At 39.7% G+C, this 21,310-nt stretch overlaps 1 protein-coding gene across 1 annotated transcript in view; it reads left to right on the top strand.

The window, feature by feature from the left end:
* The window catches only part of Adgb (androglobin), a 133,513-nt gene that overhangs the window by 27,325 nt on the left and 84,878 nt on the right, over window positions 1-21,310 (top strand). Inside the window, exons 4-8 of the mRNA XM_028783176.1 lie at window positions 2,240-2,332; window positions 4,916-4,987; window positions 5,721-5,930; window positions 17,993-18,132; window positions 21,116-21,202. Of these exons, the coding sequence (XP_028639009.1) occupies window positions 2,240-2,332; window positions 4,916-4,987; window positions 5,721-5,930; window positions 17,993-18,132; window positions 21,116-21,202 (602 nt within the window). The remainder of the gene's footprint in view (window positions 1-2,239; window positions 2,333-4,915; window positions 4,988-5,720; window positions 5,931-17,992; window positions 18,133-21,115; window positions 21,203-21,310) is intronic.

The following is a 21,310-nucleotide window of genomic DNA, read 5'->3' as shown; positions in this document are numbered from 1 at the left end:
AGGCTGCTTTTTTGCTCCATCAGCCTATCCTCGGGATTTGCTTCTCCTGGTGATATGCTCATGCTCCATCTTCTTTCATGGCACCCTCCTCTTCCCTCTGTCTCCTTTCTCCTTCTCCTTCTGGTCTCTCCTGAGACTCCTCACTCAATCCTCAAGTTCTACCTTTCTCTCTCTACTGCCCAATTACAGGCTCTAACCTTTTATTAACCAATTACTTTTAAATACTGGACCAAGATTTACACAACAAAGGATGTATGAGAATTCTCTGGTCTGGGGGAAACCAGATCTTGGGATATAGAATTTACAGAATTTCCTACCAGACCAACCCTCAATAACAGCTTACTTCCTAGGTCTATGTGCTTGAAATATCTTCCATCCTTTTAGTACAAGATGGTGTCTATCTTTGATGTTAAGGTATGTTTCTTGGGTGTACAGAAGGATGAATTCTGTTTTTACATCCATACTCTTAATCTGTGTCTCTTTATTGGGGGATTGAGATATTGATGTTGAGAGATATCAGTGAGTAGTGTTTGTTAATCTTTGTTATTTTGCTGTTGTGGTGTTTGTGTGTGTATGTTTCCTCTCTTTCAATTTGTTACTCTGGGATTATTCATTTTTTGTGTTTTCTTGGATGTGGCTAGCCTCTTTAGGTTGGAGTTTTCCTTCTGGCATCTTCTGTAGGAACTGGATTTGTACATAGATATTGCTTAAATTAGGTTTTAAGATGTAGTGTTTTATCTTTCTATCTATTGGGACTGAAGGTTTTGAAGGATATATTAGTCTAAGCTGATATTTATGGTATTTTAGAGTCAGTAGAACATATATCCACACTCTTTGGGTTTTAGATTCTCTATTGAGAAGTCTCTATTGTAGGTCTGCCTTTATAAGTTACTTGGTCATTTTCCCTTATAACGTTTAATATTATTTCCTTGTTCTGCTCATTTAATGTTTCTATTATGTTCAAAGGAGACTTTCTTTTCTGGTTTAGTCAATTTGATGCTTTTTATGTTTCTTGTAGCTTTTAGGCATCTCCATTTTAGGTTAGGCAAATTATCTTTTCTACTTCTTTTTAAAAATATTTTCTGCACCTTTGGTCTGGGTTTCTTCTCCTTCCTTTATTCATTATATAGTAGAATTGATCTTTTCATAACGTCTCAGATTTTCTGAGTGTTTTATGCCAGGAAATTTTTAGATTTAGCCTTTCCTTTGACCATGATATCCATTTCTTCTATGGTGTTTTGAACTTCTGAGATTCTCTCTACCTTTTTTCTTTTTCTTTTCTTTTTTTTTTTTTTTTGGTATTCTGTTGGCTTGCCTCTGAAATTTCTGTTTGAGTTCCTAAAGATTTTATTTTCAGATTTCCCTAGTATGTGTTTTCTTTATTAATTCTGTTTCTACTTTGGGTCTTAAACTGTTTTCTTTGTTTCCTTCTACTATTTGTTTCTGTGTTGATCGATTTCATTAAGAAATTTGTTTTGTTTCTTTATCATATTCATAATGTCTCTTTTAAGAACATTGTCTTGTGCTTCAGCTATGTTACAATACTCAGAGCCTACTGTTGTAGAGTTTCTGGGCTCTAGTGGAAACATATTGTCCTGACTGGTTTTGATTGTGTTTTTATGCTAGTGTCTAGGCGTATGGGTTTGGGAATATTGTAATTCTAAATGTAGATATCTGGTCTTTTCTTTGTTGGGAAGATGTTTTATTCCTTGGTTTCTGTTGTATTCTCTGGCTCTTAGAAGAACATGGTGGTTGAGGGATAGGAAATTCTTCTCAGATTCTGATAGATATGATCACTAGTGGTAATATGTGTTTCTAGGTATTAGAAGCTGACATGTAGGAATGGGGATGGGCTAGGAAGAGAGGCTGAGGGATGCACAGGAGGAAGGGAAGCAGGCAGGATATTTCACCAGGATCTGCTTACTCCCCTGGGAATGGGGACCAAGAGTAGGCAGAGGGCAAAGAATGTGGTCTGCTGCAAAGCTGGGAATGAGACTTGTGGGTTAGATTTGGAAGGGAAGATCTGCAGTTAGCCTAATTGTTCTCCTGGCCATTCTGAATTTCAGTATTTAAATATTCCACTAGATATTTCTGAAGACAAATTACACACACACTACACTACAAATACTTCTATGATGATCTAATATTTATATTAGTCGGTTATTATTAAGATTGGATTTTGTTATAATAAAGCCACATTAGAAAGTTCAACTTAATTAATTTTTTTTTTTTTATCTAGCACTTTTTCGAAGACCCTGAAGGAAAGATTGAATTACCACAGACATTGAAAGTTTTTTCCTGGAAACGTCCGCAAGATTTTATATTTAGCCGAGTAAGAATTATTTTCATTATTAAATGAAATATATATTACCTATAAGGATGGAATATCTTAATGACCAATGTTTTCAATCTTCAAGTAGTTTACATGTTTTTCCTGTAGTTTACAGCAAAGGTAATTGCTCTTTGGCCTCTAACTCAGAAGGTAATCTTTATCGGTGTATTTTAATTCCTTTATTGATGGTACTATGAAGATGCTTGGTTGATCAAATGCTTTCTGTGCAAGCACGAGGACATGAGTTCAATCTTCAAACCCGTTTTAAAAACCAGATGGGGCAGCAGATGCTTGTAAATGCAGCACTGGAGATGGATATACATGCTAATCTCTGGGGCTCACTAGCCAACCAGCGTACCTGACTTAGTGAATTTCAGGTGAAAATAAAAACCCTGACTCAAAACCCAGAGTAGACGGTGCCTAAGGAAGACACACAAGGTGTGGCATCCACATAAATCACCCAAGTGTCACAGCACACACACACACACACACACACACACACACACGTGAAGAATAATGACAAATCTTGTATAGACGTCAAGGAGATTATTGTATTTTTGTGTACAGCCTTGAGTTTTTCACTTTCTTTCCAAAATGCCAAATGACAGCCAAAAATGTTACTCAAAATTATTCACTATTTCTGACTGACAGATTCCTGCATCTCAGCATGAAATCACAGGGTGGGAAGGTCTGTTTCCTCTAATGCTTATTGGAATTAATTTTCCAGTCTAAGAGGCTTGCACATGGGTTCCCATCTTCCAGGGATCCTCAGAGCATCTTCTAAGCTCATCTTTGTTTCTAGACTCCATGCTTAGCCACTGGAATTATGTATTTGTGGAGATACTTCTGTTTTAAGCAGCTCTCACACACCTCAAGACGTTAGCTGCTCTAGTCTAACATCTTAATAGCCACATTAATTTGAGTGTATTTCTTGTCTCTAGGGTTTTAATTATCACTAATGCTTTTTCCCTTGCTGAATTTCTTACTGTTTTCATTGAATGCCTAGAACACCAGTCAGGTAAATTAATTAGTACCAGCCAAAATAGTTGTAATGGAGCTGATTTTTTCTGTACATTTGTAGTCTATTGAGTCTCTGTTTCCACACAAAGTAGTTTTTGTTCTTCTAAGTGTTAGCCCCCATCAGAGTTGGTACTAATCCAGGAAAATGCAATTCAGTCCTCTTACTAATTGGAAAAAGCTGTATCTACATTCAGAGTGATTTACTAAAACAACAGTGTCTTTTGAATGCTTCCTTGTAAGACATTTCAAATGAGACCATTATGCACAAAACATGCTTCTAAATCAATTTCAATATCGGGCAACATTGACATGAATATAAATCTTCACTGGCTGCATAATGCACTTGAAAGTGATGGGATTTGTAATCATTCTTGGTCTGTTCACTGTAAATTAATCATTGATGCCCACCGACACAAATAGTTTTATAAATTGAATCAATGGATGTTTTGTGAATGATCTCTACCTTTTAGTAGATCTAAGATCTGAGAGTTAAATTTGTATTAAAAAATGAATTCAGTCTTTGCTGATACCCTTTCTACCCACATGTATCGCAATATGTCATATACTTGTACACTGCTACCTGTCCTCCACAAAAGTTCCTCTCTGGATGAAACATCTTAGAATGGGGTGCCACAGAACATCCAGAAGTGAAAATCTAAGAAAATCTCTAGAATAGGAAGGATTTCAAAATTTGTTGTATAGACTCACAGTCAGAATAATTAAATATACTGATAAATAAGGTTAAAACAATGACAAAAGTCTCATAAAACAAAGACTTTATTTAAGGTTTGGTCTATAATACCTCCCTTCTTTCCAACTATCTCATGAAACTAACCTCTTTCCCTTTTTTTTAATTGAAACATTTGAGCCTTCCCTTTCCTCTCTCCAAACACTTCCACATACTCCTCCTTATTGATTGCTGTTATATGCATATATATGTGCATACATATGTATTTTTAAATATAACCTGCTAAATCTGAATAATGCTGTTCCTATGTATGCTTTTCAGTGAAATAATTTAAGAAAGGTCAGGTTGCCCAGCCCCCACCCTTGGGAGCCACATTTGCCTGTAAACAAATGGCTGTTCACTACTCTTGATAGCAGAGTTTAATTTTTATAATTTCAAAAAGAGTCCTGGCTCCCTGCCAAGAAGGAGTCCTGATGTATACACATGGTTTGATTTCTCTGGAGGAGTGGCCTTGTTGATGTTTTACAAGATCAAAGGCTACATAGTAAAAGCCCTTCACCCAGTGTGATGTAATCTCAGCCTTTGACTTTAAAGACCCCAATCCTGCTCTTTCTGGCAGCCAAGAGTTTTCCCAGGTACTAGCCTGTTTTGGATTAGCCTACTAGAGGACTTAATTCATTCTTCATTGGCTTAATAAAGTGTGGTGATCTGGAACATTCTGGAGTAGATTATATCATTCAAGACTTTGGGTATTAGATAACCAATTGGTACGCTCTTCCCTGGGGAAGACAATTTCTCTCAAGAAACTGTCTTTTAATAAGTTAGGTTTCTTTCACTTTTTTAAAATTCAAATAAATGTCTTTTTTAAATTTCAGACACCTGTAGTTGTGAAAAATGAAATCACATTTGACTTGTTTTCACCAAATGAACATTTACTCTGCAGTGAGGTAGGTAGGGCCACAGGGCCCACTGTCCACACTGAGGAATGGCTTCTTGGCCAATCTGTGTAAAAAAAAAAAGCTCCCGGGCAGCCATTGGCATTCACCCTCATTCACCTCTGAGTCGTGGTACAACTGAGTGGGTGTTTTGTTTTGTTTGATTTTTTCTCCCAAACTTCTTTGAAGTGTAGCTGTCAATTGAAAATCTACTAATCTATCTACTAATGTATTTATGGTACATATTTTAGTGATTCAATATACACACACAGAGAATGGACTATTTATTCATCAAATTAAGAATGTTTGCTTGTGTGGTGAGAACATGTAAAATCAACCATTTTAGCTTACTTGTTCCAAAAATTCTAAGTGTTCTCTGAAGCAGTTAGCTGTCTCCCACCCCACATAGATGTGTGTCTGCATGATCTATATGTATGTATATATGAGTATATATAATGTATATCTATATAAACATAAACACATGCATACACTCGGCTAACTCAAAGTCAGCGTCAAGTCAGCATTTTTAGGTCTTTTAAATTTATGTCATTATGTCATATTACAAAAACAAAATCAAGACCTATGATTTTTTCCTGTAATTCAGAAATCAAAATGTTGACTATACATACTATACATAAAATTTATCATCACTCTTAGAAACATTTTTATTATATTTCACTTAAAGTGTCAGTATCATTTTAAAATAATCTATCAATACTAGTGACTTTTGCTGTTTTGCATTCAGCTAATGAGGTGGATTATCAGCGAAATCTATGCTGTGTGGAAGATATTCAATGGCGGGATTTTGAGCAATTACTATAAGGGAAATTCGGGAGAGCTTCCTATTCTGCCCTGGAAACCCTGGGAACACATATACTCTCTCTGCAAGGCCGTGAAGGGTCACATGCCTTTGTTCAACAGCTACGGGAAGTATGTCGTAAAGCTTTACTGGATGGTAAGTCATTCAAGCTGCTGTGCATTTGAATTCATTTGCCCTTCCTATAAAGTAAGAAACCAGAAAAAAGAAACACTGTATGTGAAGCGTGCCCACCTCACCAGCAAGGAAGACACGCAGACACACATCAGGATCCTTCCGCAGGAACACGTTTATTCCAAAAAACAAAATGGTGGAAGACCCTCAGGCCCGGGAAAGCACTGCTTATATACCCTTAGAGTGGTGTATTCACCTCTGATTGGCTGCTTACTCATTGCGCGCCAAAACGCCGTGGGATGGGCTTTAACTTTGGCTGGCTTTTACCATGGCACATGCGCAATTTACTTGTTTACTAGGAAAAATACTGGATGTCAGCGCCATGTTGTAATGGCAGATTCTGCCAATGCAAACGCGGCTTCCTACATCTGCCCCTTTTTTGTTTTATTGCAGAGGGTGGTAGTTGAGATCCCTGGGAAGGTTTCGTAACTCCCATATTTGGGGGTCTCACGGCGGGTCTGAGTCTCTTTGGAGGGCGGTGCTCAAACTCTTACCCGTCACTGGGTCAGCCTCCCCACCCGGGGCTGCCCTGTCTTAGGTGGCCGAGGCTTATCTGTCCGCTCCGTTATTGACTTACCAGACCTTCTATCCGTGGAACGAACACCTTAGTGGGCAGGGACTGTGTATAGAAATGTTTGAGGCTTTACAGGGTGTCTTTACCAGAAGCCCTTGGGTACAGCGGCTGAGGAATCTGTCTACTGGCTATTTCCTTTTGTTTTGTTAAACAGGCACTGGTCAATGTCCCGTGTCTTAGGCTAGCTGACGTTTTTCCACAGCCAGCACCAAAGAATGGTGAGCTCTCTGTCTTAGGCTACGAGGGTCGCGCACCCACACCTGGCATTCTCAGAATGTGTGCCCCAGGTTGTGGCCACTCGTAATGTCTGTCACTGGGTAAACTCACCACTCGTGGTGTACCTCTGGCATATGGGATCAGCCTATTCCCGTCGTTGGGACCAATGGCAGCTGGCCTGGAGACAAAAAGATGGAGCTGTCTATCTGGCTGTTCTTGGCCTGTCTAGCGTGGTACCAGTCATGACTCAAACTCAAGCCCGATCAAGCAAATTCCATCTTGGGGGAATAAGCGATCAAGGACTAATAGTTTAAGACAGTCTCCCTTACCCTATCAGGTGCAATGGAAGCAAGTCCTCTGAGTGCAAGGGCTAAGGGAAACAGAAAGAGATGCAAACACCCATCCCTGTGCAATGGAGTCATCTCCTAGGGGTGCAAGGGCTGTTTGCCTCAAAATTCAGGTACCACAGCTACACAGACAAGGACCAGCCAGGCCAAGACTCTTCACCGACCCAGTGTAATGGGCAAATCCTTTGGGGTGCAACGGCTGATGGCCCAACATTTAGCACCACCACTAGTGAGGGGGAGACTACTTATTTTCGAAGCAGTGATAGCCACACTGCAGGGGAAGCCCCTAGTTCTTTGGTCACAAGCGCCTGGCCAATAATAGCCTTGTCATGATTTTGTTGAGCTCTGAGTTTGCAAGCCAACCAAAAAATGAACACTAATCCGCAACATAGGGCATACCAAACAGGCCTACTCCCACCCACTTAAAAAAAAAAAGAAAAGAAGAAAGAAAGCTGAAGAGATCTAGGAGGACAGTCCCTCAGTCAGGGACAGATCCACCATCGTCGAGTTGATGTCCACCACAGCTGTTCTCAATTTTTTGAGTGTCTCATCGAAGTTTTCTGACCAATTTCCTGTAAGATATTGAAACAATTTTCTGGACAGATTAGCTACTCGAGTAAAGTTTTCATACTGTACACTGGTGATGTAAAGTGTACCCAGTTTTCTCTCACATCCCAATTGGGCTAATTGAAAGAGGATATCCAATCTCTCACTAAATCAAGGCGTTGATTAAGGATCATTAGCCCGCCTTTTAGTTGGGCGCTGGTGGAGGTTTGAAGGTTAACAGCCTCTGCCACCGTGGCTGACAATTGGTTGAGGGTAGTGCCCATCTGAACAGAGTTGACATAGCAATCCCAGTGGCAGTGGCGGCAATGGCACTGGTATTGCCGTCACTATGGCTGCAGTTATACCAAATTCTCTTTTTTGCCTAAGTAATGACAAAGTGGAAGGAGTCTCCACGGGGATGGGAACCCATCGAGGGACTCTGGCAACTATAGTGCAAGTGAATCTTTTAGAACTCCAACACTGGGACATCCAGCAGGTTTCATTGGTACAATTCTTAAAGGTGGAATTTGATAAAATAAACAAAAATACTAGGAACCCAAAGCTGGAGGATCCAAATAAGGATCTGTATATGAGTCTTTTGGGGGGTCATCTTCAGATGTCACGAGTCATCACGTCAGTCGCTCTGGTAGCCAAAATGGATTGTCTTCTTTCTGTGGAAAAACACAAACCGCTCCCCTGGCTTTTATTAAAATAGGATCCAGGCCTTTTCAATGTCCGGTCAAGATGTTTTTTCATTTGATCATCTCTTTTGGCCTGTCAGGCTCTAAACATGACGGTCAGCAGCCGAATGGCCCTGACTGTCCAGATTTTTTAAATATTGAGGGTAAAAAGTGTTTATCTATCCCTCATCAGTTAATTGTCAAGGGGAATTAGGACTTGCATCTCCCTTGAGAATATCCAACAGAGGTTTACGTTCTTCTATGGTAAGCTGAAGATGAGGTTTTAGCCAATTAATATCTGCTGTTAACAACTTTTGAGAATCATTAAAAGTAAACCATTTTTTGTATGTACGCCTGCAAGCCAGAAGATGGCACTAAATCTCACTACAAATGGTTGTGAGCCACCATGTGGTTGCTGGGAATTGAACTCTTAATATTTTTAGTTGTGAGTCTAGCCTTTAATGGCAGAACCATCTCTCTAGCCCCAATTATCTACTCTTATTGGAATTTTATGTGCCACAATTGAATTCCCAGATATTGAAAAGATACTGTTTTTGAATCTTTTCTGGAGCAACAAGCACTCCAAAATCTTAAAGCTCATTGTACTAGAGCAAAGGCTTGCAGAGAAACTCCTTTAGAGAGATTAGCCAATAAAATATACAATGAATAATATACACTGAGAGATTCAAACGCTTTAACCTTTTGTATTAAAGCAACAACAAAATTTTTAAGGCCATTAATCATTCTTTGAGGCAAGCTTTTTTAATGAATGGCTTCATGGGCTCTCAAAAATCACAAGCAATTTTACTTAATGCAAACCTCTCACCTTTACCAGGAGATAAAGGAACTGTATAAAACAATCTTCTAAATCTATAATAATTTTATATGCATTTACTTGAATGGCAGCTGGAGTAGGCAAGTCAGGCTGTAGTGCCCCATTAGTTATAAATCTTAAATTTGAACTTTCTTTTGGATTAATTGAATAACCAACTCTTTTTAGCTGAGTGAAGTATCAGATAAAGCCAAGCTGAAGGCAATCTTGTCCTCTAATAATTGTTAAATAGCCCCAGTATCTATCAATCTTTTAAAACCCTTTTTTTCTTCAATTATTAATTTAAGGTTAGGTCTCTTGTTACTGATAAGATCTAATACACATCAGAGGAGCCAAAGCCATTTTGTCTTCTATCGCACTCAACAATTTTGGCCTGGCCCATAAGCTGTTTTGAATTTCTTTTGAGTCTGAGGCTGACACCTCCCTAAGGAACAAACAAGTCAATAAACAAATTCTAGAGAACACCCTTTTAGAGGCGGGTAAGGACAAAAGGAATGTCTGAAATCCAAGCTTCTGTTTCACCCACTCTGTATATAGCCTTAATTTAAATGTAAATGTTTTTAATCTTGGCCTATATCCTGAGGCCTGGCCCAAGGATTATCCTTCTTGCACCAAGGACAGGTTTGTCAGGTAACCTTGGTCACCTGACTGTTGTTCAAGTCTCTGTTTCTGGGACAGTCACTTTAAAAACTATCTAAATTTTCACATTTAAAACACTCCCCATCTCTATGGCTCTGTGCAAGCTATGGCCAGACCCTGATTGTATGAGGGCCCAATTTCATCGCAAAGATGAATGTATCTAAGTCTGTCTTTGCTTGTATGGTCTGAGAGCTATGTAGGCAGTTTAACCTGATTAACATCACACTGACCTTCTACAAGCATTTTAAGATCCCAGTCTGCATTGTCTTAATTTAAATGTAAATGTTCTTAATCTCTAGCAGGCCAGCACTGTATCACAACTTGCTTTAAATATTTTTATTTAACTCTACCTGCTGTCCCCCCCCTTTCTATCACATGGGCGAATCGAAAAATTTTAAACTCAAGATTACAACTGCCAACTGTAGCCAATGGAATACTGGCAGTTTAACTAAATTTTTAAATTTCTTTTGTAACATTAGAGTATAACCATTAATTTTGAGAAGCAAAAGCAAAACCAATTTAAACAATCTATTTTCTCTAAAATCAACACCAAGTAGACTACCCCTATGCTACAAAGTTTTGCTGCCAATTTTTACATATAAATGCATGAAGCAGCTTTTACTATCTCATTGAAGAGATATTGGTTTAAAATCTTACTTTTTATACACTTGGTTTCTGAATGACTCTAACCCTGAGTTAGTTTTACGCCAACTCTCTGTTATCAAAGTTGTAAATTTTTAATCACACCGAATAATTTAAGCCAATAGTCTATAACCAAGACATGTAGAACATTTTTATACTTTTAAAACCAATCAGAAACAACAATGAAGTGGCTACATATCTTATTTTTAGATCAAACAAAATTTGTTGCTTTTTCTAGCTGTAATTTCAAGAGAAAAGCACCTTGTCACAGTGATTTTTCTAAGACAAAACAACTCTTAGCTTCCTTATAAAACCCAAAAGCTACTGGTCTCTTTTAAAAGCAGCTTATGCCAACAATCAATTCCTGAAAAGACCTTTTTAGCTCAGCTCAACTCTTAGCTACAGGTGTAGGGTAGCTGATCAGCCTCTGCTGTGTAAATTAAGACTGTCTTTGAAACAAAGTTAAACTAGCCCAAGAGTTGGATCAAGCAGTTTTAACGATCTTTTCTTTTGAACATGCAACAAACACAGAACATTTAGACAATGAAACAAAAAGCAAACACAAACACGTGGACATTAGCGCCCCAAGGACATACAAGAAAGAAGGACATCTAAGAGCTACAGAGAAGTTCCGGACGTCTCCCAAATTCTCTGTTTCTAGATGAATTCTGAAATAGGTTTTTCATTCTTTTTGCTGACACAGCTCAGAGAGAGGACACCTGTATTTTAAAAACCCTTTCTCTCTCTCTCATATTCAAGATGTAACTTTTCATCTCGTTCATTGGAGATGTAGCAGGCAGCTATTGTAACACTTTAGTACCCTGCTTTCTAGTTTTTTAATTCCTTTTAACTCTGCTCTTTCCACCTGAAGCAGCTTTTAGACTGCAGGCAATGTCTGTTTAGAATTCTCCTGACCTATGTTTTGCTGCCACCTCCTAGGCAAAATTGGCACTGGGTCAATATCTCATTTACCTAGACTGCCTCCCCCGAAACACTCTTCTTGCAAACACAGCCTCCAAATAAACATCACTAGTGCCAGCACTCGATCTCGCGGCGGCGGCTGTTCATATGGCTGGCATCTTTCCTCCTCATCTATCTCTTCATCTGAGTCCTCTGCCTCTGAGGAAGTTAGCCCCTCCGACTCAGAGCCACCAAGCCCCAAAACCTCTGGCTCCTTTACCGGATAAAGAGATTTCTTTCTGAGGCTTCCTTTTCCTTCGTCTCTCCCAAGGGCGTTTTTTCCCTCATCTTTCACCCCCTCGGATCGAGGGTCCTTGGGGGGGCCTATCTTCTTTGACATGTCTTTTTTTCCCTTTTTCTTTCTGAGTTTCTAAGCACTTCCTTTCCTCTGTTTCTGACATGTTGGCCTGTACTCCGCCTACCACTGTCTGGGCCGCCGCTACAGTCGAGCGGCTTTTCTCATCCTGCAAAACCAGAAGGAAGAGTACCAGCACTGCCTGGGGAGGGAGACAAAATAATTCAAGTCCAAACATGTCTCTCAGAGTTTTACCTTGTCCTGCGGTTCTGGATCTGCTCCACGGGTGGAGGGTCTTCTTAAACAGCGCTGGCGATGGTGAATTCTCCCGGGTTCTCGGCACCAACTGTAAAGCGCACCCACCTCGCCAGCAAGGAAGACACTCGGACACACATCAGGATCCTTCTGCAGGAACACGTTTATTCCAAAAAACAAAATGGTGGAAGACCCTCAGGCCCGGGAAAGCACTGCTTATATACCCTTAGAGCGGTGTATTCACCTCTGATTGGCTGCTTACTCATTGCGCGCCAAAACGCCGTGGGATGGGCTTTAACTTTGGCGGGCTTTTACCATGGCACATGCGCAATTTACTTGTTTACTAGGAAAAATACTGGATGTCAGCGCCATGTTGTAATGGCGGATTCTGCCAGTGCAAACGCGGCTTCCTACAACTGTATTTAGCCCTCTCAGGCAATCTTGGCTTTTTTTCTAGGAAGGTTAGCCTTCTATGGGAGCCTTCTAGGAGTGTGACCGAGCAGTCAGACTAAAGGTAGAGTTCCGTGGTTTCCAGCGATTCTTCAGTGGTCTCATCCAAAGAGTGCCTTGCAGGGGTGCTGTTCACAGGCAAGCACTGAAACTCAGCGATTTCCATACGGGTTATTTTGTTAGCATGTTAGAGATTGGTGGCTACTTGGTTTTCCAGTTGATAAGAATCTGCTGTCTCTAAGCTGGGGGAAGAACTTCTTTTTTGAAGCAACCTCCAGCTAGGAAGACTCCATCCACTCCGGCATGTGTGTGCCTTGCCATCAGCAAAGAATTTAAGTAAATTCTTTCGGACAAGATAGACTTTCCCCACCTACTTCTTCTTGTCCCTTCCCAGGCATAAACCTTTTATTTTTTTTTATTTTGTTTTTTGTTTTTAATTTTTGTTTTTTATTTTGAAAGTTTTTCTCCAGTTCTGACACACTACTCACATTGATATTTCTCTATCCTTTGCTTCACCCTGGGAAGCTTTAGGAAGATATGCTCCTAAAAATACACTTGGCTTGCTTCCGCTGTCAACGTGACGCTTCCGCTGTCGGTGTGATCTGCTGCAGACGCAGTTTTGCCCTCCATTGCTGGTCCTCCTCTTTGCTTGCTCTCCTCTTCTGTAATCGTTTCTTTCCACTGTAGAGCAATTTCATTTTCTGGTCTTGTGGCGGAGATCCTTTTCCTTCTTTGTATGGATTTCTCAGAACCTTTTTCTTTGTGACATCCTTAGAGACAACATATTTTCTCAGGGCCTCTAATGTTTAAAATTCTGATTTTTTAAAAAATTGTCTTTAGAGTTACATGCCTGAAATCTCCCAAACTCAAGAGCCTAGAGCAGAAGATCCTAAGGTTCAAGGCCTTTCTGGCCTACACAGTAGGTTTAAGGCTAGTGTGGGAAATTTAATGAGACCCTTTCTCAAAATAAAAAGTTAAAACAAAGAGAAAAAAAACCAGTCAAGCATGAGCTGAATGGTAGAGTGCTTGCCTAATTGTAAAGTTCTAGGTCCAATCCTTCCAATCCCCAATACTGTAACATTAAGTAATTCATTGTCATTTTCATATCAGAATATTATTTCTCAGGAAAGTGTTCACATGTTCAGCCTGGATTCTCAGCTAGTTGTCCAAGGTTCTCTGACATCAGTCAGAGAGCAAGTGTATGGTTACACTGCAACAGTGCATAAGGGACAGAGACTGGTTTCCCCTTCTATCTGGCTGCGATGACAGGATGCAGGGACACGCAGCATCTTTCCAAGTACCTTATGATTTCCATATTGCTTTGGCCCTCAAGAGGAGAGGAAGAAGCAATTCAGCTGTTACTTCCCACTTGAAGTACAGAGTGTTGTGTCCAGTCTCCTCTGTCTCTGCAGTGTCATCTACCTCTAACAAACAGATCACACACACACCGAGACCAGTGATTACCTCAGTTATTATCAAGGTATTCATGTGGAAATGGCTTTTGTTTTTATTTCTTATTGAGCTTTATATTTTCATTCGCACTATTATCTAGTTTAAAATTTCTAGGACCGTGGGGTACAGCAAGGTGCTTGGGTTCTTCACGTCTCTGTTGTCTCTGTTTCCCTTTCCCCAACACTCCCTTGACCTCCTGAAGCCACCTGGGAGCAGAGGCTGCAATATTGCTTTGCTTTCTGCTGTTTTTTTTTGTTTTGTTTTGTTTTGTTTTGTTTTTCGAGACAGGGTTTCTCTGTGCAGCTCTAGCTGTCCTGGAACTCACTCTGTAGACCAGGCTGGCCTCGAACTCAGAAATCCGTCTGCCTCTGCCTCCCAAGTGCTGGGATTAAAGGCGTGTGCCATCACTGCCTGGCAAAAAGGAAGTGTTTCTAAGGCAGTGGTTCTTTTTTTTTTTTTTTTTTTTCTGCTGTGTTGTTTTTAAGACTGGGTCTTATGTGCACTGGCTGGCCTTGAGCTCACATTGTAGGATGATCTTGGACTCTCCTGTTCTCACCTCCCATCTGAGGGAATAGCTGGTATCAGCCATTAAGCAACCTTAAAATCCTTTTTTTAAATAAATAAATAAATTCTGCATGCTACTCCATTAATTCAATGTAGTGAACAATGCTTTCAGGATGTAAAATAATGGCAATGGAGAAATCTTCTATTCCTTAGTTACAGTATCCCTCAAGGAAATGCTGTGATTAATTTTATTATTATTTTATATGCTTTTAGTAGGCAAATTCAGAGACTATTAGCATGTTCAAGATCGAAAATTTGAGTTCTTTGTAATATTAGCATATATAGACAGTCACAGTCATGATTCATGTATATTTATTTTCTATTTATTTATTTATTTATTTACTTATTTATTTATTTTACATCCCAATCATGGCCCTCTCAGTCTCCCACAAGCCCCCATTTCTTCCCTCCATCCTCTTCTCCTCTCAGAGGGTGGAGGTTCCTTCTGGGTATCCTCCCACCCTGTCACATCAAGTCACTGCGGAACTAGGCACTTACTCTCCCACTGAGGCAGCCCAGTTAGGGGAACTGGATCTGCAGGCAGGAAACAGTCAGAGATAGCCCCTGCTCCAATTGTTGGGCGGAACCACATAAAGACCAAGCTGCACATCTGTTTAGTGGGCCTAGGTCCAGCCTATGTATGTTCTTTGGTTAGTGGTTGAGTCTCTGGGAGCCCCCAAGAGTCCAGGTTTAGTTAACTCTGTTGGTCTTCTTGTGTAGTCCCTATTCCCTCTAGGTCCCTCAAACCATCTGACAACTCTTCCACAAGACTCCCCAAGCTTTGTCTAATATTTGGCTATGGGTTTGTGGCATTTGTTTCAGTCAGCTGCTTGGTGGAGCTGTTATGGAACTGCCAGAAGACAGTTATGCCAGGCTCCTGTCTGCAAGCATAACAGTATCATTAATAGTGTCAGGGATTGGTTCTTGCCCATGGGATGGATTTAAAGTTGGTTGGCCATTCCCTCAGGTTCTGCTCCATCTTTGTCCTTGCACATCTTGTAGGCAGGATACATTTTGGGTTGAAGGTTTTGTGGGTGGATTGGTATACTTATTCCTGCACTGGGAGTCCTCCCTGGCTACTGGAGGTGGTCCCTTCGTGCTCCATATCTCCCACTGCTAGTCTCAGCTAGTGTTACCCCCATAGACTCTCTGGGGCCTTCTCCAACCCAGATCTCTGGGACATACTAGAAATGCCTTCCCCCTCTCCTGCTGATCTCCATTCCCTTTTCCCCACTCTCCCTACATGAGGTTCCTCAGCTACGTTCTTCTCCTCATCCCTTCTCCCACCCAGTTTCCTTTTCCTATTCACCTCTGATGTCTATTTTATTTCCCTGTCTGAGTGAGACTCAAGGATCTTCCCGTGGACTTTCCCTGCTAGTTGGCTTCTTTGAATCTGTGATTGTAGTGGGTGGGTATCCTGTGCTTTATGGCTAATATCCACTTATAAGTGGATACTATGTACATACCATGCATGTCCTTTTGGGTCTGGGTTACCTCACTTGAATGATATTTTCTCATTCTATACATTTGCCTGCAAGTTTCATGATGCCCTTGACTTTAATAGCTGAGTTGTATTCCATTGTGTAAACAAACCACATTTTCTTTATCCATTCTTCAGTTGAGAGACATCTAGGTTGTTTTCAGTTTCTGGTTATTACGAATAAAGCTGTTATGAATATCGTTGAGCAAGTGTCTTTGGGGTTTGGTAAAGCAAGTTTTGAGTATATGCCTGGGACTGGTCTAGCTGAATCTTGAGGTAGAACTATTCCCAAAGTTCTGAGAAACAGTCAAATTGATTTCCAGAGTGGTTGTATAAGTTTGCACTCCCACCAGCAATGGATGAGTGTCCCCCTTGCTCCACATCCTCGCCCGTATGTGTTGTCACTTGAGTGTTTTATCTTAACCATTCTGATGGGTGTGATGGGTCATTTTGATTTGCCTTTCCATGCTGACATAGATCCTTAGATGTTGAACATTTCTTTAAGTGCTTCTTGGTCATTGGAGAGTCGTAAGGTTGAGAATTCTCTGTTTAGCTGTGTATCCTATTTTTAGTTGAGTGATTTGGTTTGTTGGTATCTAACATCTTGAATTCTTTACATATTTTGAATAGTAGCCCTCTGTCAGATGTAGGGTTGATGACAACATTTTCCCAACTTGTAGGCTGTAGTTTTGTCCTATTGTAAGTGCCCTTTGCCTTAGAGAAGTTTTTCAGTTTCATGAGGTCCCATTTATTTTATTATTTAGTTAGTTAGTTTAAAAATATATTTTTACTTCTTAAACCCCACGATATCCAGATAGATCATATTATAGGGGGAACCTTTTAGCTACAAATCAAGTTTCTCTTCAAGAGGATCTTCTTTCTCCCCAGGATCCATTTTCACTCCACTTCTTAAGAAAAGAGCAGGCATATTGCTCTAGCTATGACCCCAAGTACTATATTGAAGAGACAGCCATGTCTTGTCTCTGATTTTACTGGTACTGTGTATTTTTCTCCATTTAACTTGATGTTGGCTTTTAGCTTGATATATAATATATTGCCTTTATTGTGTTTAGGTATGTGCATTGTATTCCCAATCTCTCTAAGACTTTTAGCATGAAGTGGTGTAATATTTTGCCAAAGGTCTTTTTATTTTAGTATAATTAGTAAGGATTGTTAAAAATTCTTCTTTCATGGGAATCCAGTTGGCCACTTCATAAAATGGTTTACAATCAAAATGTGAGAGGGGACCTAATATGACTATTTTTCAATGTGCCAAAATATGCCAATTTTAACACACTGTTGTAACCATTTAAGTGTACGGTTAAGTTGTATTCAGTATTTTCATAGTTTGTGAAAATGGTCACTGCTTATTTCTGGAATATCCCATTACCGGTAGAAGAGACTTTGTACTCAGGGAATGATGGCTACTCATTACTTCCTGCAGCAACACTTGGTGGTCACTTTCTATCTCCATGAGATTCCTAATTTCATTTCTGTTGTAATATCTTGACAAAAAGCAAAGAAAGGGAAGAAAGGGTTTATTTGCCTGAGAGTTTTTACAGATTATAGTTTGCCATTGGAGAAAAGCCAAGGCAGGTAGGTATTCTATATTGAAAATTAGACAATTAACTAGGAGTACTCAAATATGGAGATTAGAAATAAAAGATTGATAAGTATATGTCTGTATCAGCCATAATAATTAAAGTTATATTTAAAGAATTTAAAATATATTTAGAATATAAATTTTTTATCTACAAAATGTATTATGTTCAATCTTATTTTTAGTTAAACCATGTTTTCATTCTGCTATTTGCAACATATTTCCTTCATTATATGCTCATAAGCTATCCAAAAGAAGGAACAGTATTGATATCACTATATACATGCTATAATAATATATTTCAGAACCTAAAATAGTCAATCCGATTAGCTCTGGAAACTGTATCTCAGTTTTCTCACATACGATGTTAACATCAGCTATATTTTAATCCAAAGGTAAAAGTGAGTGGAAATATGTAGTGATGTCTGATAGGGAGAACCCCATAGGTCCTTCAACCATTTAATGCTGCTCCATTGCTTTCTTCACATCTTTAGGGCTGCTGGAGAAAGATAACTGTTGATGACTTCCTGCCATTCGATGAGGATAACAATCTATTGCTTCCAGCTACCACCTATGAGTTTGAACTCTGGCCAATGCTACTGTCGAAAGCTATCATTAAGCTGGCAAATGTTGAGTACGTAATGGGAAATTATCACCTATTTCTGTGAAAATAATGGGGCGAGGACAACGACATCCATGCTGAGAGCCTTTAATAAACTTAACTCAAGGAAATCTTTCCCTCTACCCAGTGTAAACTTTCAAATATAAAAGTTAATGTGACCACAGCATGGGTTTTCAAGTTTGGCTTAACTGAGTAAAAGACAAAAACATCCCAAGAAAACACACTCCAAAACCACTCTGCATGTTTTGTTTTCTTACTAGCAGTGCAAAGTGTATTAGAAAGTGTTTCACGCTAATTAGAGAAATTGTTTCTTAGGGGAAAAGATTAAATCACTTAAATGTTGAGTATATTCTCAGATCTAATTAATGTTTTTGAATCTGCGTTTGCAGCAATAATGTATAAACCTTAAAAAGACAAGAGCTCTTAGAAGGATACCAAAGTTCTCTTCAGGCTGTCGCTACCATTGGTTACCTGATACCCTATTACCGTCATGATGAAAACTATTCTTTTCTTTCAGTATATTTGCAAAAGCTGCTTGTATTTATCTGACTGCAAAACTTTTGCACCCACCATAGAAGTCAGCCATGTCCTGCAGACAAGCCTTTCTTCCATTTCAGGACAACTCACCATGAGAACAAAACTCAGTTTCTGGAGATGAAGATCTCAGATTCTGAGATGGCAACTGTGCATCCTCACAGGCACTGCTTATGCTTGCCGGATCCTACAACCTCCTGCAGTGTGCCATAGCGATTAAGTAGGCCCTGTCAGCTGCTGCTGAAAGCTCAGCCTCTCCCTGTCTCTAAGGATCCGTAGCAACAGGATTAGGTGGCAGCTGGGTTGCATTGTGTGGATAGTCTTCTGACTCTGCTTCTTTTTATCTTTCAAGGATATGTAAAGCAGCCACCACCTTGCCAGCCTCCTCCTTAGGTTTCTTGATTATTCTCAGTTCCTCCTGACTGTGTTTCACTCAGCTTTCAGTCCAACACTTCAATGGATTTATTTATTTATTTATTTATTTATTTATGAAAATTTTGCCCAGATTATGTTTTTCTTTTAGGTAGATAAATATTATTAAATATTTCCATCAGCCAAATTTATGTCTGTTTGGCAAAAATAAGTATAATGCTCTTGATATCACTGAGAATTGGAGCTGCCAGGCTGGGGAAGCATTGACTAGATGACCCGGATAGCTGGGGCAGCATTCATTACATTATTTGTAAAGCCATGGTTCAATGGATTTCATCAAGAACGTGACTAATAGAGTTATTCTTTTAAAATAAATAAACAAAGCCAGCTTGAAAATAAAAGACTAATTGAAGTATAGTGTATTTTTTAAAAAAGATTTCTAGTGGAACCTGCTTTACATGACATCATTTTTATTTTTTCTACAAATTCATCTCACATTTGATTTTATATGTGAGGTTTAACATTCTATAGACAAACCTAATGCATCGTGGTGATTTACATACCCATGTGGAATATGGAGAGAAAAAAGCATTATTTCCATAAGGCTTGCAAAGTCACTTATAATATGAATCTGCCAGAGGCATTTAAGGGATACAGTGAACCATACACCAGATTTATGTTGTCTTTGAGAAATGCAGAGGCATCAAAATTCATAATCCATTAAATAAGCCAAAGCAAACCATAAACAGTGGGCTACATCACTGATAAGCTATGAATTCCTTCCAAAGGAAAGGATGTGTCTTGGTCAGTCAGCAGTGTTAACACCATGCCTGGTACAGGGTGGACTGCTCCCACTCTGGGGTGGAAGGGGCTATGATATTTTTCTTCGTTGACTAATTAATGTACATGTAAACATACTAACCAGCCAAGGAACGCACACATGGGCAGAAGAACCAGCACAGAACTGGTTTCTGGTTAATGGCAACTTCTGACTTTATGTCACACTGACATGTCTACTATTTCATAAGATAGACAAATATTTTTGGTTTCTGTTCCATTGTCAATGTTTCACTAAGTATTCCTCGTGCTCATTGCGAGTTACCATACAAGAGATTGAATATACAGCCTTGTGAGCATCTCAATATAGCCTATGCAGTTGGTGTTGTGTTTATAAAGAAACAAAAGAGAAGATGGATATGTTCTACGGAGGTGTGGTGAAGTATGGGGGAGTGCCTCTGTGGGCCCATGCTGAGGCATCCCTTCTTCCTGAGAGATCAGCAACACAAAGGTTTAGTATAGAATAGAGTTTATTAAGATTATGGAGAGGGGAGTTCAGAGGGTAGTAGAAAAAAGAAGAGAGAGAGAGAGAGAGAGAGAGAGAGAGAGAGAGAGAGAAGGAGGAGGAGGAGGAGGAGGAGGAGGAGGAGGAGGAGGAAGATGAGGAGGAGAAAGAGGAGGAGGAAGAGGAGGAGAAGGAGGAGGAGGAGAATGAGGAGGAGGACAAGCCCGCCATGAGCACGTGGTGGGTGGTAGTGAATGGGGAAAGAGGGAGGAAGGAAAGCAGAGAAAGAGCAAGAGAGCAAGAGAGCGGGGAGTGGGCAAGCAGCCCCTTTTATAGTGAGTCAGGCATATAGACTGAATGCTAACAGTTGGAATGGTAAAACCGGTCCACTTTGAAAAGAACAGAGTCACACAGATTATATAAACATGTTAACAGAAAATTTTACTATAAAAGGAGTACATATTATTTTGGAAATTTTAGAGCTTTCAAAGAGATAGTTCCTAAAATGTGACCCCCTTGTCTAAAGAAAACAACAAAAATCATATCTTCAGGCTTTCAAAATACATTTGAAAGTTTAATATTGGGTCTACTCAGGCACTTGGAGCAAACGAAAGCATCTAGCTTGTAAGATAGCATTCCTTTATGCTGTGATGTGCAGCAGCTAGGATTCCCTATCAACTAGGATCCCTAAGATTCCCATAGTAATCATTGATGACTCTGATGCTCTGTAAAGTGTTTCCTACTCTTTATTTATTGGCACATGTTTCCAAATCTTGGTAACTAATCCCATGTATTCTTTTTTTCCAGCATCCATGTAGCACACAGAAGAGAGCTAGGAGAACTCACAGTATTCCACGCTCTTACCGGGTGGATACCTGAAGTCATCCCTATTCAGTAGGTTTTTCAAAAAAAATATTCATTCATATGTTTATTGTCTGTCTGTCCGTCCACCCACCTTTCTTTCTTTCTTTCTTTCTTTCTTTCTTTCTTTCTTTCTTTCTT

The sequence above is a fragment of the Grammomys surdaster genome, unplaced genomic scaffold (genome assembly GCF_004785775.1).
Source record: "Grammomys surdaster isolate TR1022 unplaced genomic scaffold, NIH_TR_1.0 1029, whole genome shotgun sequence".
NCBI lineage: Eukaryota > Metazoa > Chordata > Mammalia > Rodentia > Muridae > Grammomys > Grammomys surdaster.
This window is presented reverse-complemented; position numbering and strand designations above follow the sequence as displayed.